At 43.5% G+C, this 23,580-nt stretch overlaps 1 protein-coding gene across 1 annotated transcript in view; it reads left to right on the top strand.

Moving 5' to 3' along the window:
* The window catches only part of INSR (insulin receptor), a 53,560-nt gene extending 33,348 nt beyond the window's left edge, over positions 1 to 20,212 (top strand). The window contains exons 4-21 of the mRNA XM_010562180.1: positions 188 to 333; positions 634 to 778; positions 1,023 to 1,237; positions 3,562 to 3,688; positions 4,342 to 4,592; positions 4,998 to 5,165; positions 5,876 to 6,077; positions 10,785 to 11,056; positions 11,268 to 11,410; positions 12,083 to 12,242; positions 12,565 to 12,664; positions 12,927 to 12,994; positions 13,209 to 13,438; positions 13,786 to 13,896; positions 13,975 to 14,134; positions 14,963 to 15,092; positions 15,326 to 15,460; positions 17,129 to 20,212. Of these exons, the coding sequence (XP_010560482.1) occupies positions 188 to 333; positions 634 to 778; positions 1,023 to 1,237; positions 3,562 to 3,688; positions 4,342 to 4,592; positions 4,998 to 5,165; positions 5,876 to 6,077; positions 10,785 to 11,056; positions 11,268 to 11,410; positions 12,083 to 12,242; positions 12,565 to 12,664; positions 12,927 to 12,994; positions 13,209 to 13,438; positions 13,786 to 13,896; positions 13,975 to 14,134; positions 14,963 to 15,092; positions 15,326 to 15,460; positions 17,129 to 17,483 (3,118 nt within the window). The 3' untranslated portion in view covers positions 17,484 to 20,212. The remainder of the gene's footprint in view (positions 1 to 187; positions 334 to 633; positions 779 to 1,022; positions 1,238 to 3,561; positions 3,689 to 4,341; positions 4,593 to 4,997; positions 5,166 to 5,875; positions 6,078 to 10,784; positions 11,057 to 11,267; positions 11,411 to 12,082; positions 12,243 to 12,564; positions 12,665 to 12,926; positions 12,995 to 13,208; positions 13,439 to 13,785; positions 13,897 to 13,974; positions 14,135 to 14,962; positions 15,093 to 15,325; positions 15,461 to 17,128) is intronic.
* Positions 20,213 to 23,580: the final 3,368 nt, after the last annotated feature.

Raw genomic sequence — 23,580 nt, 5'->3', positions numbered from 1 at the left:
GAATTATCAGCAGTTACTTGGAGTTCCTAAGAGCCACGTGCTGCTCACTGCAAGTGAATCCGGTGGCATATTGTTGTGACACTGTCGCTCTGAATTGATTACTCCGCTTTTGAGAATCACTGGGGATGCCCCAGACGACATTCTGCAAAAGCGTTGCATCTGCATTCCTAACTCTCTTGTTTTTCAGCTTGCACTGTACACCCTGCGCAGGGCCCTGTCCAAAGGTTTGTGACTACGGGAAAGAGAAGACGATTGATTCGGTGACATCGGCACAGGAGCTCCGTGGCTGCACAGTTGTTAATGGAAGCTTAGTTATAAATATCCGTGGAGGAAGTAAGTTCTGCATGAGTAAGGGGGTAGAGAGCACTGGATGTCAGATCAGTGACTATGACACTATATGTGAGCTGGGGCATTTCTCTTTTGCTTTGGCCACTCTGAATCTTAAGAGTGATTCAGAAAAATAACTACAAAGCAAAGGCTCTTGTGATGTTCATTTGGGGTTTTTTGCAAACTGATTTTTGTAAGGTCTTATGAATTAATGTGAAGCACTTCTATTTAATGTGGTTGGGCTCCGATATCAGTGTTTCTTTCTGTGATATCAGAAAACTAAACCCAATGTTTTCCTCTCCATAGATAACATAGCAGCTGAGCTAGAAGCGAATCTTGGCTTGATAGAAGAAATCTCAGGTTACCTAAAAATTCGCCGGTCTTATGCCTTGGTTTCTCTTTCTTTTTTTCGTAAACTACATCTGATTAGAGGAGAAACACTAGAAGCTGGGTGAGTTCTTTCAAAAGATACTTTATTTTAATGCTTTGAAGTGTAAGGAGTGTCAGTGCTATCAGGGTGATTTGTATTGGTAAACAATTCCTAAGTTATTTTTAAATGTTCCCCTGCCCACGGCTTATGGCCTGCCAGGGAAGATAGTTTCCATTCATTTTTCTTTGGTGTCTGGATTAGCACATGAGAAAAAAAGTTTTCAGTGGATCCCCTCCCAATCCACATTTTCATTCTCTGCTTTCAGGAATTATTCATTTTATGCCTTGGACAACCAGAATCTTCGCCAACTCTGGGACTGGAGTAAACACAACCTCACTATTGCACGAGGCAAACTTTTCTTCCATTATAATCCCAAACTGTGTTTGTCAGAAATCCACAAGATGGAGGAGATCTCTGGGACTAAGGGGCGTCAGGAAAGGAACGACATAGCCCTGAAGACGAATGGTGATCAAGCCTCATGTAAGAAAGTCTCGGAATGCAGCAAGATTTGCATCATTTTCCTTTCCCTCTGCCTTGCTAACCTCATACTCTTATTTCTCTCAGCCTAGCCTATGATGTTTTTCCAGGGACTGTCCTTGTCCTTTTGGTAAATCACCAGACATGTGACTTGCTGCTTGCTTGTGCACTGCAGTGACACTGTCAATATGCCATGAGTAAAAGTACTTACGGGTTCTCCATCTGGCCAGGAGCCTACCTTGCCAACTTTGGTCTTCAGAAGTTTGCTCTTTGTGTGCCCAGCTGTGAGTTTTTCAGGGTTGAGTGTATTGTTGTGTCTTTTTGAAGAGTTTAGCGCAACATAACCTCAGTCCAGACTGGGACTTTGTGTTACTGCTGAGTACCTGATTAATAGTCATAAACTTCTTTTTCCATGTTCAGGAGGCGACAGTATGCACACAGAATAAACATAGTGGAGAAACAGGATTTCCACCCATCTCTGGAGCCGTGTGGGGGAATTGCTATGACAACAGTCAGAGAAATTTTTCCAATAATTTTTATTATGCCTTTCAGAGGTTTTTAAACTAATAGCTTTCTTCATGAACAATGATAAGACCATGCCTGTGTCAGTGTGGCTAAGGAGCAAAAAAGTCTTGCTTTATGCTCTAACTAAAGTCGTGCTACTGAACATGTAGTTTTGCAGACACTTGTTCGGGCAGCAATACTACCATAAGCGCATCCCTTTTGCACCCCCAACCCTGCTGTTTGTTCCCATTCTATGCCACACACAATCCCCTTTCCCTGTTTGTGCCAGTAAAACTCTTACAGGGCCACATGGTGAACCAGACTATTGAAGTAATATGGGGTAAAAAATAGCAAGCCCTTTCTACTTTGTTGTTCTTGGGTTGTGTCATCTCTGTGCTCTGATTTATTGTCTAGCCCCACAAAGTTTTAATATGCACACAGGAACAGGAGCACACGGAGGCTGACACACTAGACACTTAAGCAGGTATTGCCACCAAAATCCTCAGCATTAATTAAACTATGGTTTCAGTTCCTTGTTCTTTTCACAGCTTGCAATGCAGCTTAGATCATCCTGTGGCTGCACTGTTTCTCTGTATTTGGTGACAGCACTGCTTAAACAATGCCATCCCCAATTCTGCCTTTGTTACGCTGATGTAGCTATTTGTGAACAGACTTAAAAAGTGAAGATCTTTGAGCTGCATCAGTTTCCTGATCTGGTTTGCCACATGTCAACACATGCAGCCATGCCAGTGCAGTGGGGAGAAGGGAACGTAATGACTGCCTGCCCCAAAACCGGCAGTACCAGTGAAAAAACCGACTTAGAGCTGTACCCTCGGGGATATCTCAGCTCTAGCCTGGGCAGAGTGAAGGAGGTACAAGGAACTAGCTGCCTGTAAAGGTCATCTCCTCCCACGAGACGCTAACGAGCTCTTCCCACATTTAGGGATGAGACTGGATTTGGGGTTCAAACCCAGCTCTGTTGTGTGGTTGTGTGCAACTCCTGGGCCAGCTGGTTGTTTTGCTTAAAGGCAGCTGGAGGAGACGGTTGCACTTCTCTTTGCCAGCTTTAACTCCACTGTGCTGAGCTGTTCTCTGTGGCACCCCCCCACCTCAAACCACAGGTTGCCAGTGTGTTTGGCTTTTTGTTTGTTTTTACATTTCAAGTCTAGTTTTCACATTGGCAGCATCCTGTTTACCAAAAAAAAAGCCCTGGTTTGTTCTGGATGTGGTGCCAGTGAAATGAATGTTCTTCCTCTCTTGTGCAGCTACTGCAGGAATGGCAAATCCAATCAGAGCAACACAGTTTGTCCTTCTTGGGCTGCTTGGACATACCATATCATAATGTGTCCCTTGAGCCTCAGAACTCCACCCTCTTGCAACTGTTTGTTGTCCTTCCCTCCTGTTTGTGAAGGGACCGTGCTACTTCGGGGCAAGGCTGGGAATTCACGTGCTTAGTTTTTGTAGCCTCTATCTTCTATGCAAACCATATTACTGGGTTCAGCTGTTTAGATCATCACAAGTTTCAAAATATGTTGCCTTAGATTTCCCACTTATTAGAATTTAGTTCAACTCTTCTACAGGGTCATTTTGATAAAATCATAGAAAAATTTAAGCTGGCAGGAACCTTAGGAGGTCATCTATTCTAACCCTTGGCGTAAGGCAGGAATAGCATCAAAGTAAGATAAGTTTTTAATGAACAGCTCTTCTCAATGCCAACATTCTTCTATTTATCTGTGGAGAAGATAAGCTTCTAAAATAATTAGAAATAGAAACCTTTATTTTTTAGCATTCACAAAATTATTGTCACTTTTCTTTTGTAATAGGTGAAAATGAATTGCTGAAATTTTCTTCCATTAGAACTTCTCATGACAAGATCCTCTTGAAGTGGGAGCCATACTGGCCTCCTGATTTCCGTGATCTCCTGGGATTTATGCTTTTTTACAAAGAAGCGTAAGTGATCCGCTGTTAGGTTACAAAATAATAGCCATGCTGGGCTTCCATAAATGGCAGTTGGCATTGAAGAGTAGATATTAAACCTGCTGTGGGCATAGCTATTTAATCTCTGTAATTGTCTGGCTCCTACACTTAAGTTTCTGATGTTACCCTTATATAAAAGTGTTCATTAAGATCCCTGACTTACTGAGTTGTGTACAGTCAAAATTCCTCATTTAAGAACAATCCAAACATTACTTGTTCCAACTATTCTGGACATACGTACTCTTAATCATGGAGTTTATCAGCTCCCGGCTATCACCATGGGATGTTGAGGTTTCCCTTCCCTTTGGGGTAGGAAACATTCTTACAGAATCAAGGTTACCAAGCTGATTTTCATAAAGCTGAAAATAATTAGCCTGGATTTAGTTGTTGCGATCATCTGTAGAACACTACCTGATCTGTGATGCTGTTAGGAGACTAGGTTGCAAAGCTCCCTATACTTCATTTTCGGAACACATACAATGAGATAGTTATACTTTCTCCAAATGGTAAAGGATTATAACTTTCAGTGATGTCTTTAGAAATGTTGTTTTTAAAAGCTTGAATTAGGATTCTGTTAATTTGAGGCTTTTTTTTTTATTTGTGGGTTTTTTTTTTTTTTTCTGAAGTCCATACCAAAATGTGACGGAGTTTGATGGCCAAGACGCTTGTGGGTCAAATAGCTGGACAGTTGTGGATGTTGACCCACCCCCACGGTCAAATGAGCCCAAAGCCCAGGCTCAGCCAGGTTGGCTTCTGAGGGGCTTGAAGCCATGGACACAGTATGCTGTATTTGTTAAAACTCTGGTCACCTTCTCAGATGAACGAAGAACGTATGGTGCAAAGAGTGAAATCATCTACGTCCAGACCAACGCTACTGGTCAGTATCATTAAATTAATGTTGCCTTGCAAGTGAAAAGAAAATAGAGCTAAATAGTCTTCTGCCTGGTAGTCATGATAGTCCCATATCTATGAAACTTTCCACTGCCATTGCTGTTCTCCTTTGGTAGGAAGGTATTCCTAAACAAATGGGAGGGCGAATGCTTCCCTGCATGGGGAGATGGTGCCAACATGCTCTTCTTCCTTCAGGCTCGTGTGGCCACGTGTAAGAGCTTGTGTGCACGCTGGTGTATCCTGCTGCAGGATTGTTGGGTGTCAGTCGACCTACTATGGAGAGCGCTCTTTATTCCCATGGAAATGGAAACTCGCCTGTGTTTGTCCTTTGTTCTGTCAAGCTCTTGCAGAGCAGTGGAAGTGACCTCTGTCTCTTTTCCCACCCACGCAGTTCCGTCAGTCCCATTAGATCCGATATCTGTTTCCAACTCTTCATCCCAGATCATTCTGAAGTGGAAGCCACCCTCAGAGCCCAATGGAAACATCACACACTACCTGGTGTTCTGGCAGCAGCAGGCAGAAGATAGTGAGCTTTATGAATTGGATTACTGCTTAAAAGGTCAGTGTGTGGTTCTCTCTCTCTCTGCCTTTCTTTAAAGCTTTCTCAGAATTGTCTGGAGATTTTTCACATGTTTTGGAGGTGCTCTGGATGCCTGATTTTGCTGTTTTCAAGACTGTTGTTCAAGAAGCAGGCTGAGATGCAGCTGTGGTCTCCCACTGTTCCGTTACATTATACATTAGGTGCTATTGCCAAGTTACATGCAAAAGCTCTCCAAAAACATTTTTTTACAAAGTAATCAGATACTTTTTCCTTTGGGGATCTCCCATCTGCACTTGTTCCTTTTAAACTGAGTAATAAGTTTAATAACAGCTATGGAGATAGTGAGGGAAAAAATTTCAGTGCTTCTGGAGATCAGTGGCCAAGGTAATTTCTGAAGGCATCCTGTGCCTATTTTGGAATTCTTTCAGGACACAGAGTTTCACTTGAGGACTCCCAAAATCTCACCTGCTGCCCTGTGTTACTAAACTGAGATGAACTGGGGTAGAACTCTGACTACAGCAGCATCTGAGCTCCATTTCAAAAATAGCACAGTTTTGAATCAAAGGCCTGTCATAAAAGAGGGAAAGGTGCTCAGGCCTGGATATGAAAGCTCAGGATGCCCAAATGTGCTATAAATCTTGTGTACAGTAGTTTTGGGTCTTTGTAGGATCAAACATCTGCTGCTGCCATGTCAAGCATAAGTCATACTAAAATTGTTTTTTCCATAGGATTAAAACTGCCCTCAAGGACATGGTCTCCTCCTTTTGAATCTGAAGACCCTCAAAAGTATAATCAAAGTGAAAATGAGGATGTCAGTGGAGAATGTTGTTCCTGTCCTAAAACAGACTCTCAAATACAAAAGGAGCTGGAAGAGTCTGCTTTCCGCAAGACGTTTGAGAACTATCTTCACAATGAGGTCTTTGTCCCCAGGTACGAATATCAAACAATATTGCCCAGTTGGTCAGGGGTAGGGAAATGTAGCTGATAATCAAACAAAAATATTGGGCTGGACGTGGCCATATTGCCAGTCTCTCTGGGCTTCCATGAGGCTGTCTAGTCCAGCTGAACATGTGTGTTAGAGACTGGTGAGAGCTGAGCAGCTACAACTGATGTTATTACAGATTTGGGAGATCCTGCTCTTATTTCCTGTCTCTGAATTCTCCTCGGCTTGAGAATGAAGTGAGAATCCTTAACAAATAGCTAAATGCCTGCAGCTCATTTAAACTTGTATGATGCCAAAAATAGCTTTTTTTTTTTTCTGTCCTCAAATTTTGTGGCCTAGCTTTTTCATCCAGTTGAAAAGAAAGGAAAATAAAAAGGGAAGTTTACCATGCCACAGCCTTGTCCTTTAGCGCGGTATTTGCGGTCTTCCTTGCACTTAGTCTGGGAAATACCTCCAATACCATGAGGAATGCAACTGCTGTGGGTGGTGAATGTCCTGTTTTGAATGGCACACACAGTGTCACATTAAGTGGTGTTGAATGTCTTCACACTTCATATGCAACTTACAGAGGAAGCACTGGGAATCAGGTTAGAGTCTGTAATGATTTACCCTCTTCACTGTCATGCATTTTGTGCTCTAAATTTATTCTCTGCTTACTGCCCTTAGCTAATAAACGTTTATTTGCAGCTTCTTGACAAAAGCTTTGTCACTGCACTGAACATTTTTATTATTGAGTGCATTAGTAGACAGTGTCTCTCGTCTCTGCGAGCCTGGTTTGATGCCTGCAGTTGTCACCTGGAAGCTTGTGCAGAGTCGCTCCTTTTGCTGTTTCTTTGCTGTTTCTTCTGCTGATCAGAAGGGAAAGTTTCAACATGCAAAATGATGCCAGGACACAACATATTCAAAAGCAGAGGAGAACCCAGCCGCATACAAAAGCCAAACTCCTCTTGATGTAGGCAGACAATTCTGACAATCTGATTTCTTTCTTTTTTTTTTTCTTTGTTTTTCTTTTTTTCAATTTTGTTGTGCAGCCAGCCCAGGATGCTTCTCAGGCCAGTTTCTGGGGTATGTATTTTAGGAAGAAACCAATCACCAGGATGTGCTACCTTGTCAGCCTGCTAAGGAAGAAATCTCCAGTTCCCTAGGCTAACTGATCCTTTTAATACAAAGCCCCTTTTGCTGTTACAAGTCAGCAGGAAAGATGCCTTCCTGCTGGTGTGCATCCTGCTTGTCTTCTGACAGGCTCCAGGCCATGACAATGTAAATTAGAATTAGTTTTCCTGTGAATACTGTGCCTATTGCCTGCTCATAGGGCAGCCTCTCTAGAGCCTGGCAAGTAAAGGTGAAGTGTGTTTTATTTCAGGTGCTTTTTATGTGACTCTCAATAGTTTATTGACCTCTCTTGAGGTACTGTGTGGACTTCCCTTGAGATAAGAAGTGTTCTGCCAGTCACAGGGAGGAGGAACCTCACAGATGAGGCCAGCAGGGAATATGAAGTGGCACGGGTGCAGAAGACAGAGCAGTTGAGTTACTCCCCCAATGTCTTGTCTTCTTGTCTTCCATGTGCCATTTTCTTCCTCCTGTCCTGTTCCCAGCTATCTGATCCCTGTGCAGTATCCAGTCTGTACGAGGCTCTGCCGTGGATCTGCCATGCTCTGCCTTAGTCCAGGTCTGATCTCACCTGACTTGCTCAGAACCCCTCTGGAAATCACAGAAGCTGTTCCTTCCCCATGTGCACGGTTGATTGGATACTCTAGGAGATACTGTCACAAGTCTTGTGGATTAATTTGGTCTGGCACTGGCAAGGCAAATGAAGTTTTTTAAATGCTTCTTGCCACACCCACCTTCCCAGTCAGAGCTAGTGGGTATCTTTACACCATGTGCTTTGTAACCTCCCTTTGTAGCTGAACAAAGTGGCCATCAGAAGCTGATGCTTTGTTTCTTCTTTCCTGCGTTATTTGCTCTTATATTGGAATGAATTTTGCACAGATTGGAGCAAATAGGTGATTGCACCCTGGAACAGGTTGCCCAGGGAGGTTGTGGAGTCTCCATCCTTGGAGATACTCAAAACCTGACCAGACATGGTCCTGAGCAACCTGCTCTAGCTGCCCCTGCTTTGAGCAGGGGCGTCGCATCAGGCAACCTCCAGAGGTGCCTTCCAGCCTCGAGCACTCCATGATTCTGTGGAAAGATTTCAAAAGCAATAAAAGTCCTGAGAGGCAGAGGGAAACTAAATGGCTGCTATTCAGGATGTAATTTCATGTATGCTCTCCACCATCACTACTGCAGAAGAAGCAGTCTCACTCTTCTCTCTGTCTCTATCCTCTCTCTCTCACACACACACACTTGGGCCATTACAAATATTAGTGGGTTACAGAGTGAACAAGGTCTGGGAAGTGGCTCGTATTAAAAATCACTTCTTTTTTCTGAGTTTCCCAGTTCAAGCCCATTAATTGTGCAGACAAATATATAAATGCTTTTGCCAGCACAAGGGGGAAGACAGGCCAGCTGTTCTGGGCTAGTTTCAGGTGCATGGAAAAACTTTGGTTTAAGCTACCTAAGGCATTTTTAAAATCCCCCAGCACAGGCCATATTGCATGTGATGAGCTGTCACTTCCATCCTTCTGTGAACCTCACACACACTGATCGTCTCTGACAGTAGGAGGAGAAAGAACCTGAATATGAGTATTTCACAGGGAAAATCATTGGAGCTACTGCAGTGGCCATAATGAAAATTGCACTGGAACAACTATGGGAAGACATCAGATGTTTGAAAATACAGAGAATTTGGCGAGAAAATTGCTGCAAATCCAAGATAATAAATATTGGAAGATTGAGGTTTACAGCCTCAGAAGTTTTTCTTGCTTTCTGTTACTTGAGAAGGGAGAAGCTATTATTGCGTTTTACTCTGTGTTGCATCAGTGGTCGAATTACTGTTTTACTTGTGAAAAACAAGATTCTCTCAAACAGGAGGAACAGCTGAATCCACACTTTGTAAACAGTGGTGTGTAGCTTTGCTTTTAAGTCCAAACAAAGTTCTGGTTGACCATAAAGAATCCTTCCAAAGGAGGGAGGTGGCATGACCCAGACCTGGGTCTCTGAACTCTGCCCCATTGTTAGGGGACACTGTTCAGAACAATGCATAAGCTGAGATAACAGCAGCTCCAAAATGAGTTAATTAGTAATTAGGGAAAGAGAAAACTAAAAACTGGAATGTGCTTTACTGAACCTGCCATTTGGCATCGCATTTTTTCTATCAGGTGGATGAATATGCTTACGTTGTTGGGTACAACCCGATGTTTAGTTTGAGGAAGTCTTAAAATCTGCTTTCCAGCTGGCTGCATTTGCCATTGGAGGAGAAATAACACTAGGGACTGGAGCTGGGGGTTGCAGCCCAAAGACCTGATCTACGCAATCCCCCGTTGTAGTCGTTGGCCAATCATTTGCCTGGTAGTCAGAGGGTGGCAGTGGAAAGTTCAGTTCAGCAGCAAAGATTTGCTTCAACAGCTTGTTACATTTTTAGAGACTGGAGATGCCTCAAGTGTGGGTTCAGTTCAGGTCACTCTTTGTACCCTTTAATAGCTGCACACACATGCACACACAAAAAAAGATCATCATCCCCTTAAAATACATGGTCCGATTTTCAAATCGCATTAATTCCTTTTGTGTAAATAAATACCATTACTGATTCACCATGTTGGGTAGTTCCCAACCTGGAATTCCTTGTGGCAAATGTGTGGCAGGACATAAAGTGTTAGACCGAGGAGTTTTGTTTTGGTACATGTTCCTTTTTATTTCCAAGAAAATTAAATTTGTGAATTGTTCTTAATTCTGTTGAATTTATTCTGTTTATTTACTGACAAAATCTGACATTAAAGTTGGCTAGTAGCACTCGCCTGCAAACAGGGGAGCTGACAGGATTACCCTGCCGGTTCTGTTTTTACAACTGCAAAAAACTTGATTTTCAGACTGAAGTACAATAATTTGAGTGGCAATATTTGGTTAACAAAACCGCATGACTAATTTGTAATTTGAATCTGTGAGTTTAAAATGCTTCTGTTGAAAAGAACATAATAGATTTGGTCTCTCAGGAAAAGGTTAAAATTATCTATCTATCTAGATTCAGCCTTAGGGTTCAGAGTGGCAGATGTATTCCAATGAGCTGTGAAACTGGTCTAATGCTTTATAAATGCAAGTTTATGATACTTGGAACATGTGGCACATCTAAGGTCATCGGAGTTGGGGGCTGTGATATGACCTCATTTGCTCAAAGCTAGGATGTGTAGGAGGTGAACTCCACAGCATTGCAACACTGTACAAGGCATCTGTGAGGTAACCTAGTAAAGTTGTGTTCAGCTGAGAGGATCTAGAAGAACTTGAATTCTCAAGTAAATACTTTAGACTAGGATTCATTTATTTTTATTTTTTTTTCTCTATATGAAGTTGTGTAGGGAGAGAGTCTCAGAGATAGATAATTTTTAAAAGCTATATGCATTACAGGGGGTAAGACAGATTACTTGTTTAAAAAAAATAAAATCAAGAAGCCCTGAATTTCTTTGTTGAATTGCAAATTTGAGGCTTGAATTTGAGTTTTCAGTGGCACCCTGAGCTCTCCCATTTTAACTCTTCCTTTTCAGATTAATGTGTTTACACTGAATACAACAAATAACATTGTAACCTCTATTATTTAATAGACCATCAAGAAAACGAAGAGACCTTGGCTTTGCAGCAAATGCCACTGTGGTAATACCCACGATCTCATCCTCTCCAAACAATTCTGCAGCAGCACCCGAGAATGCAGAGGAACAGAAACCTTTTGAAAAAGTTAAGTCTAAGGAGTCCTTGGTTATCTCAGGCCTGCGGCATTTTACCGGGTATCGCATCGAGCTCCACGCTTGTAACCATGATGCTCAGGAATCCCGATGCAGTGTTGCAGCTTACGTCAGTGCCAGGACCATGCCAGAAGGTAATTATCTTCCTCAGCTTTGCTTTGGGTTGATGACTGTTTTCAAAATGCTGCTTTTTCTATGGGAGCCAGCTGCAGTACCAATACATCGTGTAGGACTGGTGCTATCTTTATGTCCTGATAGGAAAGGATGATGGATAAAGTGTTGGCAGTTTTGAATTTTGCCAAAGACATGAAATAAAACTATTATTAATCATGAACTTGATTCTAGCTAAGGCTGATGACATCGTTGGTCCAGTTACCCATGAACTGGTTGAAAAAAATACCGTGCATTTGAAGTGGCAAGAACCAAAGGAGCCAAATGGTCTTATTGTGCTGTATGAAGTGAATTATGGACGTCTTGGAGAGACAGAGGTGAGAATTTCTGCTTGTCCCTCAACACAGCACGTTTGGAGAAGTAGCTCTGCCTGGGTGTCAAGGGCTGTTTAGTCTTTAATAGTCCTCGTGCGTATGGTGTTCTGTGTGGTTTCCTCGTGCATGAACCAATGTGACACAAAACTTTACTAGTGAATTTGTATCCTCTGGAAGTCTGTCTGCGGCGCCATCAAGAAATAAAAATCTGCCTCTATGGTGCCTAGATAAATAAGCTTATCTAATTTGCCAACTTTCTGCATGGAGGTTTTTAGGAATTTTATTTCACAGCAGGACAGACACCATACATCTAAATTTAAGTTGCTTAGAGAAATTAAGAAAGTGTTGAGCAGCCAGAGAGCTTGTGGGCAGCCCTGCTGCCTGTGCAGAATGCCAGTACTGTGTGGGTAGGAGGGCTTGCCAGCCCAGGTCAGATTTCAGGGCTGAGGTCTGGTACAGCAAATGGCATACACTCTCTGTAATCTGAACTACTAAACTGTAAAATGCAAATCCAGGACAAACCACTATATTGGAAAAGACCTGAGCGTGTGAAAGCCCTATTTGTGTACATTTGCCAGACAAGGAGGCGAGGTAGAAATCCTAGTATGCTGTTACAGAGCTCTGGGTTGTTGCAGAGGTAGCGTAACGCAGCCTTCCTCTTCCCTCCTCCTGCAGGAAGCACATTACTGCGTTTCCCGTAAGCATTTTGCCAGCGAGCAGGGCTGTAAACTCCGTGGACTGCAGCCTGGAAACTACAGTGTCCGTATACGAGCTACATCACTGGCTGGAAATGGCTCATGGACAGAACCTACCTATTTTTATGTGGCTGATTATTGTGAGTTCATTTTATTTTCAACATTTAATTCCTGATGGAAACACAGGTTATTTTTGGAAGATGGGGGTTTAGCAAGCAGTGCACAGAGATCTGTAGAGGGTCATAAAATATTTACTAATACATCTACTTTCAAGAAACTGAAATGACTTAGAAATGTGTGGCTTTTCTTCATGAGTTCTCATTCTGACCAGCCCCGCATTCTGTATCTGAAATAGCCTCTAGTTTCATGTTTGTTCCAATTTATTCAAGGGGGAGATTTTATTGAGGAAAAGACTTGAATTTTGGACCTGTATAATACCTCCAACTCTCTCTTTCTCTTTAGTGAATGCTCAGCCTAATATTGCTGTTATAATTGTTCCGATTATTTTTGCCATAATAATTGCTGGAATTATTGGAGCTGCTTACGTGCTTGTGAAAAAGAGGTGAGTGCAATTCTATGTTGTTTTCACCAGGACAAGCAAAACTTATATCCAAAGGTTTTGTTTATTTGTTGGGAGCAAGTTTGTGTTTATTTTCTAATTTAGATAATGATTACAACATTAATTTAGTTTAGGAAATATTTTCTGCCTTTGGAAATTGGGGCAGTTTGTATTTGCTGCATGCTTTGGGAATTAATCAAACTGCCTTCAGTTCTGATGTGTCAAAGGCTGCAAAAGCGATGAAGAATTTGTGTGTCTCTTCCAGACAAACCGAAGGACCAACTGGACCCCTCTATGCATCCTCTAACCCTGAATATCTCAGCGCCAGTGATGGTGAGAACAATGAGGGCTTTCTTCAGTGACTTATTTCTTGTGTAGGCATTTGGACAGTGCAGCAGTAAGGGATTGGCATTGTCTTTCTGGAGTTTTAGTCTTTCTTTTAAATGTATACCCATAGTATCCTGTGGCAGTGGTATACAAGGCTGCCACAGAAATGTATTTCAAAAGGTACTTGCTCAATTCAGAAACGTTTCCCTCTGCTCAACAGTCTATGTTCCCGACGAATGGGAGGTTCCACGAGACAAGATCACTCTCCTCCGAGAGCTGGGACAGGGCTCCTTTGGCATGGTGTACGAAGGAATCGCCAAGGACATAGTGAAGGGAGAGCCGGAGACTCGAGTGGCTGTGAAAACTGTTAACGAATCAGCCAGCCTTCGTGAGCGCATCGAGTTCTTAAATGAAGCTTCTGTGATGAAAGGATTCAGCTGCCATCATGTGGTAAGCATCACTGGGTGCCTCGGATGATTAGCAAGTCCCATCATATAACTAACAGTTCTTTAGCACTTTCAAAGCTTAACGTTCAGCTTACAAAAGCAGCCCATCTGCAGAGGCAGTTGATCAAAAAGAGCTGGGATCTTTCCATGTCACATTTCATAAAACGCATCTGCCTGTGTCATTTCACTTTTGCTCTTTCAGAATTTCTCAGCGTGACGAGGCTTTGTTGTGCTGTTCTGAGCTCTTTTTTGGGGGGGTGTTGGATTTGCTACAACCCACTCTTTTCATAGCTGGGCTCTGCCCAGTGTGTTTGGACACAACCTTGAGGGAATTTCTCACTTATTTTCCAGGTTCGCCTCCTTGGGGTGGTCTCAAAAGGGCAACCTACTCTGGTGGTCATGGAGTTAATGGCACATGGAGATTTGAAAAGTTACCTTCGCTCTTTAAGACCTGATGCTGAGGTAAAGACAGGAGAGAGGGAGTCTGTTGTGCGACAGGGTAACTTAATTAGGTTTTTAATACTTCTTTATTTATTGTAGAATAACCCTGGTCGTCCGCCACCAACACTGAGAGAAATGATCCAGATGGCTGCAGAGATCGCTGATGGCATGGCCTATCTGAATGCTAAAAAATTTGTTCATAGAGATCTTGCGGCTCGTAACTGTATGGTTGCAGAAGACTTCACCGTAAAAATCGGAGGTACGTCATGTTTGATGAGAAGATAATTCTGTGGGTCGTATTTGTTGTAAAGGCAAATACAGGAAGCCCAAGACCAGTGTGGTGCAAACAGGTGATTTTCACTGGCTACCTTTAGAAAAGCAGGAAACTTTCCTCTTTTTCTTCCCTGTGAAAGAATTCTATAGACTTTAGTAAGAAATAATCTCCTTTAGAGCCAGAGCAGCTTTTCTCACCTTCTCTATTCTCAAACCTCTATCCAAAAAGTTTATTGCCTTTCCAGCCCAGGCTGCCTAGGGTTATCTCACTGTTCTTTGCTTTCATGAGAATTATGACAAAGAAGGTGTTCGGTACAGCAAACCAAGTGTTGATAATCCTATCATTAGGTCAGGTGCCTTTTAAAAGTCATTTATCTTCCACAAGAACCAGTTCTTAACCCAAACCTTTTAGAAATAAGTAAATAAAACATTTAAAAATAAACCAAAACCCCACAGCATGGTGGTTTTTCAGACCTCTTTGGACTTAAAGCCAAGGCAGTGGGATTTCAGGGCAAAGAGACCTCTGTTTTACTTAAAGAGGGTGAATAAAAATAATGTTTAGAATAGAAGCTGTCACTAAAAATTTTAACTCTGGAGTCTCTACCACAGCTCTGCAGAAAAAATGCAGGGAAAAGGAAAATGTTTTGAATGTTAATCATAAGGTGACAAATGACTGCAAGCTGGGCCATAGGAGGCTTACTGGGTGTATGAAAATAGCCTGGCGTCAAAGGAAGGAACATTCATCTGGAGATGTTGCACAGTAAAAGTAGCATGGAAGGAGAAACACTTAACGCATCCCAATTGCTTTTCTCAGACTTTGGCATGACCAGAGATATCTATGAGACGGATTATTACCGTAAAGGAGGCAAAGGACTGCTGCCTGTGCGGTGGATGGCACCCGAATCATTAAAGGATGGTGTTTTCACTGCTTATTCTGATGTGTGGTAAGTTGTACTCTGCAATCCCAGATTCCAGCTCAAGAGCTCACTGTTTTAACACACGTAGTTTAAATTGTGAGTTGCTGACTTCTTCAGAGTACAGACGAAACAGAAACATTGTTTTGAAACCCTTTTCTTAAAAATATAGTCATGTTCTTTTAAAGTATGTGTTCTCCAAAATAAGACTGTCACTTGTAGATCTCCAGAATGTTTTATCCTCACCATTCTCTCTTTCTTAGGTCATTTGGTGTTGTCCTTTGGGAAATAAGCAGTTTAGCAGAGCAGCCGTACCAGGGACTCTCCAACGAACAGGTGCTAAAGTTTGTAATGGATGGAGGATACCTGGATCAGCCGGACAACTGCCCGGAGAGGCTGTAAGTAGTAAAGCAGGGGACAATCGACCAAGCTGCACTCTGCAACTGAAGTGTGGCCAGCAAAGGTGGCCCTGCATGTGGCACCTCTTGACCCCTTCTCTGTTGGGGAGGAACAAAAGAGACTTTAGTGAGCCACATCTCTCAGAAATTCAGCTGTTGCATCATCCTTAGTGATCCAGGAATTAAAGCTAGAGCCCTGAGCCAGCCTATTTCACTAGAAGGGAAGCTAAACCAGCCTGGACCTTACATTGTGAGTACAGACTCAAGAGGAGGAAGGGCAAAGCACAGGAAAAGCTTAGAATGCAAATAAGCGCTGTATCAATGGGCCCAAACAAAATGCTTTTCCTCCACTACAAACTAGTAGATGGCCGTTGGCTTATGTCACGTGGCAAAGCCTGGCCACCGTCTGCATGCACGTGGCTACAGAGGCTGGAGAGCAGCTTGTTAATCCCAGGTCTGCTGAGGTTTTCTGTAATTCATCTCTCTATACTGTGTAGTCTTGAGAATTACAGCAACTTTTTACCACTGATTTTCAAAAATCCAATTTACAGCTAATTAGGAGGGAGAGGCAGCAGAACGCTGTGCTGAGCCAAGAGCTGTTTATCATGTCCGAGGTCTTTTCATTTCTGTTGCAGACTCATTGCCCCACTTAAAGTACAAGGCTAGGCTGCCTGCAAGGTTAGGGAGAAAAGAGGGCACTGCGTGAAGACAGTGAAAAACACCTCGCAGACTGAAGCCAGACATTCTCCTGCGCCGGGGTTAAGGGTTATTCTCTGCAGCTGCTCGTGACGTTTGCTGTCTGGAGGTTACTGCGTCCCCAGGTCTGCCAGCACGGCTGCATACCCAGATGCTCCCTAAGCTGCTTCTCTCAGAGTAATTAAAAAAATCCCGTTATTAAGTGTTTAACGTGAGCTAGGGCATTTTCATGGGTGTAAGGAGCCCCTGCTGAAGCAGCGTGCAGCAGTGAGGAGAATGAGTCCTGACTGGAAAATGGAACGCAGATGGTAACTCGCCAATTCTGGTAACCTCTTAACCCAGCCCACTTCTGGCCAAAACAGTACTTCCAGAGTCAAAAAATAAACATGCTTTGTGAGTATCCTTATGAAAAAAGCCTGCTGTCCTGGACATTTGTGTCTCATGGCCAGTCACAAACTCCAGTTTGAAACTTTATTTGTACTTTTAAGTTCTTTCTCCATGGTGTCTGATAACATATGACCTCTTGCCGCAGCCTTTCTTTTGGGTGGGATGTTTACAGGACCTCTGTCCTCTGCACAGTCTCCTATTTTCCTTGAAGTTTTAGGAGCTTTGTTATTTTTCAGGCTGAGCTGAAATTAAAATTGAATGAATTAAAAAATTGTGACCTGGCTATAAGTGCGTGCACACACACACAGAGTATGTGAACCGCAGCCCTGTTTCCTTCAGAAGCCAAGTTAAGAACAATTGAAGGAATTGGAAGGAATTTTTGATCTAGACAGAAATAGAGAAAAAGGAGTGGAGTGTCAGGATCTACAGGCAAATATGGAGACTGGAAAGAGAACAAACAACTGGGCTGGAGTGTCAGAGGAGTAGTGTGTGTGGTCTGACACAGATACCAGTCTTGGTCTGTGCCAGCCCTGCCTACGTGAAACTGTTTCTTCCTACCCCTGACTCTTGTTTGTCCTGATCTAGGCACAGCCTGATGCAGATGTGTTGGCAGTACAACCCTAAAATGCGCCCCACCTTCATCGAGATCATCGAGATGCTGAAGGAGGACTTGCACCCCAGCTTCCACGAGGTCTCGTTCTTCTACAGTGAGGAGAACAAACCTCTGGAAACAGAGGAGTACGAGATGGACTTTGAGAACATGGAGAGCATTCCCCTTGATCCCTCCTCGTACTCTCAGAGGGACAAAGTCCTGGGACGGGACAATGGACCCTCCATGGCTCTCAAGGGGAACTATGAAGAGCACATACCTTACACTCACATGAACGGTGGCAAGAAAAACGGGCGGATTCTCTCCATGCCCAGGTCAAGTCCTTCCTAACGCTTCCTGTTTGGCCCAAGGGTTGTGTCTGCTTTTTTCCCCTCCACAAATCTCAGGACTGTTGTTATTGCTGCCACAGTGTATGACACACATCTACAAACTCTTCAGATTTGTAATCATCTTATGATTAATACTTTTTTTTTTTGCCAAGTTGACTGGTTGTCAGTGGACTTATCTGTGAACATAAATGGAAGAGGTTTCCATGGCTGCTGTCCCTTCTGTAACCATGGTTTCAAAACAGGAAGCGACCGTGTAAGTTAAACCGAAGGAGGAGCATCCACGTTTGCCAACAAAAGACGTGAAATTTGCTGGTATCTGAGCTACAGCGTTAACGGTGCGGAACAAAACTTCTGCAGGACAAAAGCATTTCCAGTAGAATTCCAGGCTTTCAGGCATACTTTTCACTAGAGCTGAAGGATTCAACACATCAGTCGGACGCGCCAGATCCTCAGATTGACCAATAGCTGCTGCTTTCATACTTTTTAAATGGGTTAAATCCCAGTGGTGCGTGCGTGTGTGTGTGTGTGTGCAGTATATATATGTGGGGTGTATATGTATAGCAAAATATACACTTCTTTTTTTTGTACATAAGTTTTGTATGTTCTCACAGAAGCTTTCCTCTTCTCGGAAGTGTGTACTTATCTTTTTTTCCCATTTCCCTGGAGTGACTGAATCCTAAACAGATTATTTTTATACTAAGGACTCTTGGGAGTAGGTTTTCTCTCATTAACAAATGAGGAAAATGTGCTGGGAGCCAAAGGAGCAGAAATCTGAGATTTGTGGGTACTTTCAAGACCAAACGAAGTAGGAGTCCCCTGACCTGAGAATATGGAGTTTTCTGTCCTTACAGCATTAAGTATATATATTGTTTGTTGTAACATATTTAAAAATGTCTTTAGTTTAACTTTTAACTTCATATAAATTATTGACTGTTTATGATCCTTTTTGGGGAGGGGAGAATTTGGGGGATTGTTTGGTCTTAAAGTGGTCCAAAGATTTCAGAATGAACTAATTTTAGCCGATTACCCTTTTAGGAGCTGTGAAGCACATGTTAAGTTTATACTTGACAAGGCTTTATAATACAGTTTCATGATTTATACAATGCAGTCAGCTGGCTCCAGTCGAAGCCCTGAGATAAAGTAGTTGGGACTTCACTTGGTTCTTGGGGGCCGAAGGACACCCAAACATCCCGGTCCGAAGTCCTGCTATTCCTTCACCCCCACGTCCCTTGCTTTGCCTTCTGTGCGCGCTGTGCCGCGGAAGCAGCTGGCAAGAGAGGACGAGCAAGAACTCGAACTGAAAAAAGAGACACTAAAGCCAATCTAAAGGGGGGAGGGCACAACGCTCTTCGCTCTGCACGTGAAGCAGAAGCTGAACGTGACTGTGGTTAGCTACCTTCCGCCTGTCTGCTGCTGCTCAGGCGTCTGGCCTTGTGCTGCCTGCAGGCCTTCTGTGTTTTCCCAAGATAACCTGCGCTGTGTCCTGCAGACTTCCCAGGACGCGTGCGTGCGTTAGCCACTGCTTTCAGCTCTTCGGGATGTCAGCTTTTGTCTCCTGGACTGTGCTTTGTTTTGCTGCTGTTTGCCTAAAAGACAGAGCTGATTAGCATAAGATGTTAGAAAATAATTGTGAAACTAAACGTGTCTCGTAGTGATGAGGGAGCGTGCTGGCAGGGAGAAGTGCTAAAGCAAGAAATGAAGATGAGCGAAGTTGCAGCCCCTTGTCATACAGGAGGTGGCCTTAAAAGGGGAGAGAGATGCTCAGTCCTCCGCTTCTCCTCCTGGAGAAGTCCAGGAGCCGGTTTGTGCTCTCTGCCAGGAGAAAACGACGTTCTCCTGACTCGTTTGGAGAGGGGACACCAAGCTGGTGCGTGGCTTTTTATTCCAGCCCGGGCAGTGCTGCTGCTTTCTCCCTGTAACCGAATGAAAGGAGCTGGAGTCGGTAGGGAAGCGCCTCTCCGAGCCCGCTCCCCCCAGCCACGCCGTAGCTAAACTGGTCGGTGCAACATCGGGGGAGGCCGACGGACTCTGTGCACCACCACGAGCTGTCTGGCCTTTGTGCTGGTTGAATCTGGTCGGTTCGGACAAAGGTGGAGGGTGCAGGTGGCTTGCAAAGTTAGATGGAAGATATACAGTCCAGACTTGGGTAAGAACCTTCGATTTCAAAAGGCCTCGTTTACATTTCTTCTGCTTTACAAAGTAGTAACTGTTTAGCAGCTCTATACTACACTGCAGGAAAGAAGACATATTCTCACACTTTTCTAAGGAAGAGAAGTTTTTCTTATTAGAATTTTTTTATTTATTTTAATATATAAAACACTGTAAAAAAAAAAAAAAACAACAAACAATTTGTTTTCTTAAACACACAGAACACGTAAATTTGTATCCGTAAAATCTTGGCAGGTGGATGTGGTGGGATTATTTTTGTCCTGTTCTGGTGCAGTCTACCTCAGTGTTTCTTAAGGATATTTTTAATACTACGCACCTCTAAACCTGTTTAAATATTCTGGTGGATTCTATTGTGGATCAGGGAAAATCAATATCAGCTGATTCCAATACTAGGGACCATTCACCGAAGGGAATGGGTAGCAGAACGGCTTGTCACTGTTTATCGCTAATCTGAGCAGTAGTGACCAAAGGAATCGATTTACAAATTTGGGTCTGATATTCTGATATCATCCTCTTAGTTCTGTTGTGATTAAAAAAAAAAAAAAAAGAAACAACAAAATAGCCATTCAAATGTTTGGACTTTAGTGAACTAATGACCTAAAAGGAGTAGACTGCTTGCTCCTGGAGCAGTATTTGCCAGCGTGGAGCAGGGACTGTGACCAGCCCTCATTGTTGGAGTTGGATCGGGGTAACTTGGTCACCACCCTTCTTGCTACGCACAGGTAATCCGGAGTCCTGCCGGTAGGATGTGACCTCCTGAAATAAACCTTTCCCAGCATGTCCTTGTTTTGATAACATTTTAAATTGCAGTGATCCTAACTGTGGGAATAGAAGATCTTTCTATAAACAACCATTGGAACCTTGTATTGGGTCTGGCTTTTAAATTTAGTTGATATTGGTTGGCCCTCTGAGTACACATGACTTGCAACACTCAGTTCTCTGAACAAGGGAATACGTGTTTTGCTTTGTGGACAGGCAGTCCATTCACATGGCTCATATTGTCATCTTCACTCTGCACCACACAGAGCAGTTGTTTATACCCAGTACTGTGTGTAAAGATTATTCCAGTCATCCTTTCTACATTGTGCCAAGGGTGAGGAAAGGCGTATGGTACTCGTGGTGAGGACATAATTTTTCCCCCTTTTTAAAAACAAAAAATAACACTAGCGGTTGCCACTCGTGGCTGTTAAAGATTACATGCACTTGACTATAGAATTAGGAAGAAGAAATGAATATCACCCGTAAAGCCCAGCTCTCACTCCTGGAAAATCCTTTACTCTCAGCCCGCAGCTGACACTTTGGTCTCTATTGTTGGAAGATCCTCGCCCTGGGGATGCTGAAGTCCCTCACTTGGATCTCACGGATACCTGTTCGGAGACACCGGGGCTTGCGTACAAGTTGAGATTGCACGTGTTAAACAAAACCTTCTCTACACGAGGTGTTGCAAAGGACTCCTGCCCAGAAAGGCGTTGTGTGCAAGCAGGTGCTGTGCCTTCGTCGGGGGAGCTGCTGCTCTTCGCTCCAACGAGCTCCTTGTCAGGGTGAGAATACCTCGGCTGCAGCAGAAGCATGAGCACTCACTGCTGCTGCTGAGGAGGAGGCAGGTGATAGTGCAGGAAAGCAGGTAGAATGGCTGGAGGAGGGCAGCCATGACTGGCAGGTGGGAAGCTCTTTCTTTCCCTGAGGTGGTATTTGTTGGAGGGTTGGGTCCTGCCCTTTGTGGGCAGAGAACTTCCCGCTCACAGCCCAGGGCAGCAGGACAGACTCTTCAACCTGTTCAGGAGCAGCTGTAGCCTCCTGTGCGCGGTCTGGGGACAGGGAGGGTACCAGCAACCAGCCAGAACTTCACTATCTCAAGAGCTGGTGAAGCAGGAGGTATAAGAAACAGCTTTCTGCACTCTGCTGTGTTTTCACTGAGCAAATGTTTGAAGCGTGAGACTGGAGAGGTTTCTCAGAAGCGTTTGCACGTTAAATTCAATTGCCACTTCCTGAACGCCTCTTGCAAATCTGGTACTTCTCTTGCAGTACAGTGCAGCATCGCAAAGCTTGGCTGCTAGGTTAGAAACATGTCTTTCTTGGCTGCTTGTAAATACTCTATTGTGTTGTAAAATAGAAGAGCTAATAACATAAACTCTGTGCCAGCACTGGGTTGGGAAAGGTGATAGGAACTAGACCACGCTGCAAGGAGGATATTTTCTGTTGATCGTAAAGCAGCTGTGTTGGTATGGAAGAGGCTGCTTTTAGGTTGCTAAAGGGTACTCTTAATTTATGGGTAGTGTATCTCTTTCCTTCTAAATTTGTATTATAGCGATGGGACACTTTGCTTAATTTTAGTATGTTGCATATAATGTTGGTATCTCTTTGGAAAAATCTCAAAAGTCACTTATTGTGTTATTGACCTAACTATGATGAAGGCAACTAGAAGACAGGAGCAAGAAGGGTGCTGTGTCGGTTATTCTTGAGCCTCCGTTTTAGGGGAGGGAGAGAGGCGATCAAGTTCCCTCTTGACGTCGCTGCGATACGAGGACGGACCCTGAGGTACTCCGGGCCCTTCACTGCGAGCAGCGATTCCTGATACTGAGACTGGAACCTTGTTTTACAAGTCAGAAAGTAAAATATCTTTGTGCCATAAATACCTTACTCTCAAGGCTGTGCTAGGTGCTCCCGTGATCCATGTGAGATCGGTTCAGAGCCTGGAGTGAGCAAGAAACTGCAGATAAACCCTCCGATCCTCTCGCAGTGTCCCAGCCTCCCTCGAAGCTGCCCACCGCCGTGGGGAGACGCGCAGGCATGGCCACGGCAGGAACCCCTTCACCTCCGCCAAACAGCCGATGCCCCTCGTAGTTTTCTGGTGCGCGTGGTCCAGGGAGAGGAGCTGTTGAATGGATTGGAATCAAGAAATGGTTACTTCAGAAATACATGAAATTCAAAATAAGATTAGTTTGGTATTTGTATGAACTTAATTGAATTTGGCCTTTTTATTACCTTCTGCTTGGCTCTGCGTTAACTCTGCTTGGATTCTGTATGTGAATGTTGGTGTAAGAGCATTAACATGTTCAACCTGTTCTGTTCCGGCTTGCCTTGTTACGAGCATCACAAGAGTGAAGCCTATCATACAATTGACTTTTGGAGGAACCTGACTGTTCAAAAGCAATTCTAAAGCTACCGTTTTTAGCAAATCTGCTGTCATTAAATGTGTATTTCTTTTTAAAATGAAATTGCTTGTCCTTCTCGGAAGTAAGCACTTATTCTTGCAGTTTCAGCAAATTAACTGCAGCACAATGCAAGCTATAAGGGGACAGGTAGAGAAATGACTTTTTAAATATTGTATAATAAAGTTGGTATTAACTCCTACAGTGGTGTTATTTTTTTGCCAACAGATTTGCAATCGGCAAGAAACTATGTTTGCGGTAGTCGTATTTTGTTCCAAGTCCAGTGTTCCAACCGATGGTACTAAATAGTTTCTTTTTCTCAGTCCAGAAAAAGTCCCTGTGGGAGCAGGGTCCGGCCGGCTGGGAGGACCTGGGATAGTTCTGGCAACTAAAGAGGAACCATCCGCGGAGTTTAAATGTGGGCACAGATGCGCTCGCTTAGCTGAGTCCCAGCCCCTCTTCAGTCCCAGCGTCACCAGTAAAGCTTGAGCTCAGGACTAATTACCTAAGAGACCGGAGCTGGACTTGATACCTACCAAAGCGCTTCTGTTAATCCAGATTCTCCCAGCAGCATCCGGCAATGCTTCCGCCATCTTAGTTCCCAAATACTTCTCCCATAGCCGAGTCCCGTGAAAACTGGCTGAGGGAGAATTTTAGAAAAGCCACTTCTAAATCTGAAAAGATAGAATGTTATTTAAAAAGGAAAAGCGTTTCCTTTTGCTTTAGTTTGGGGAATTTTTTTTTATTCTTGGAGTATCAACACTGGTTTGTGTTTGA

Source organism: Haliaeetus leucocephalus, unplaced genomic scaffold, assembly GCF_000737465.1.
Source record: "Haliaeetus leucocephalus isolate CR32 unplaced genomic scaffold, Haliaeetus_leucocephalus-4.0 Scaffold157, whole genome shotgun sequence".
NCBI lineage: Eukaryota > Metazoa > Chordata > Aves > Accipitriformes > Accipitridae > Haliaeetus > Haliaeetus leucocephalus.
Note: the sequence above shows the minus strand (reverse complement) of the source record. Positions and strands in the feature narration are given on the sequence as shown.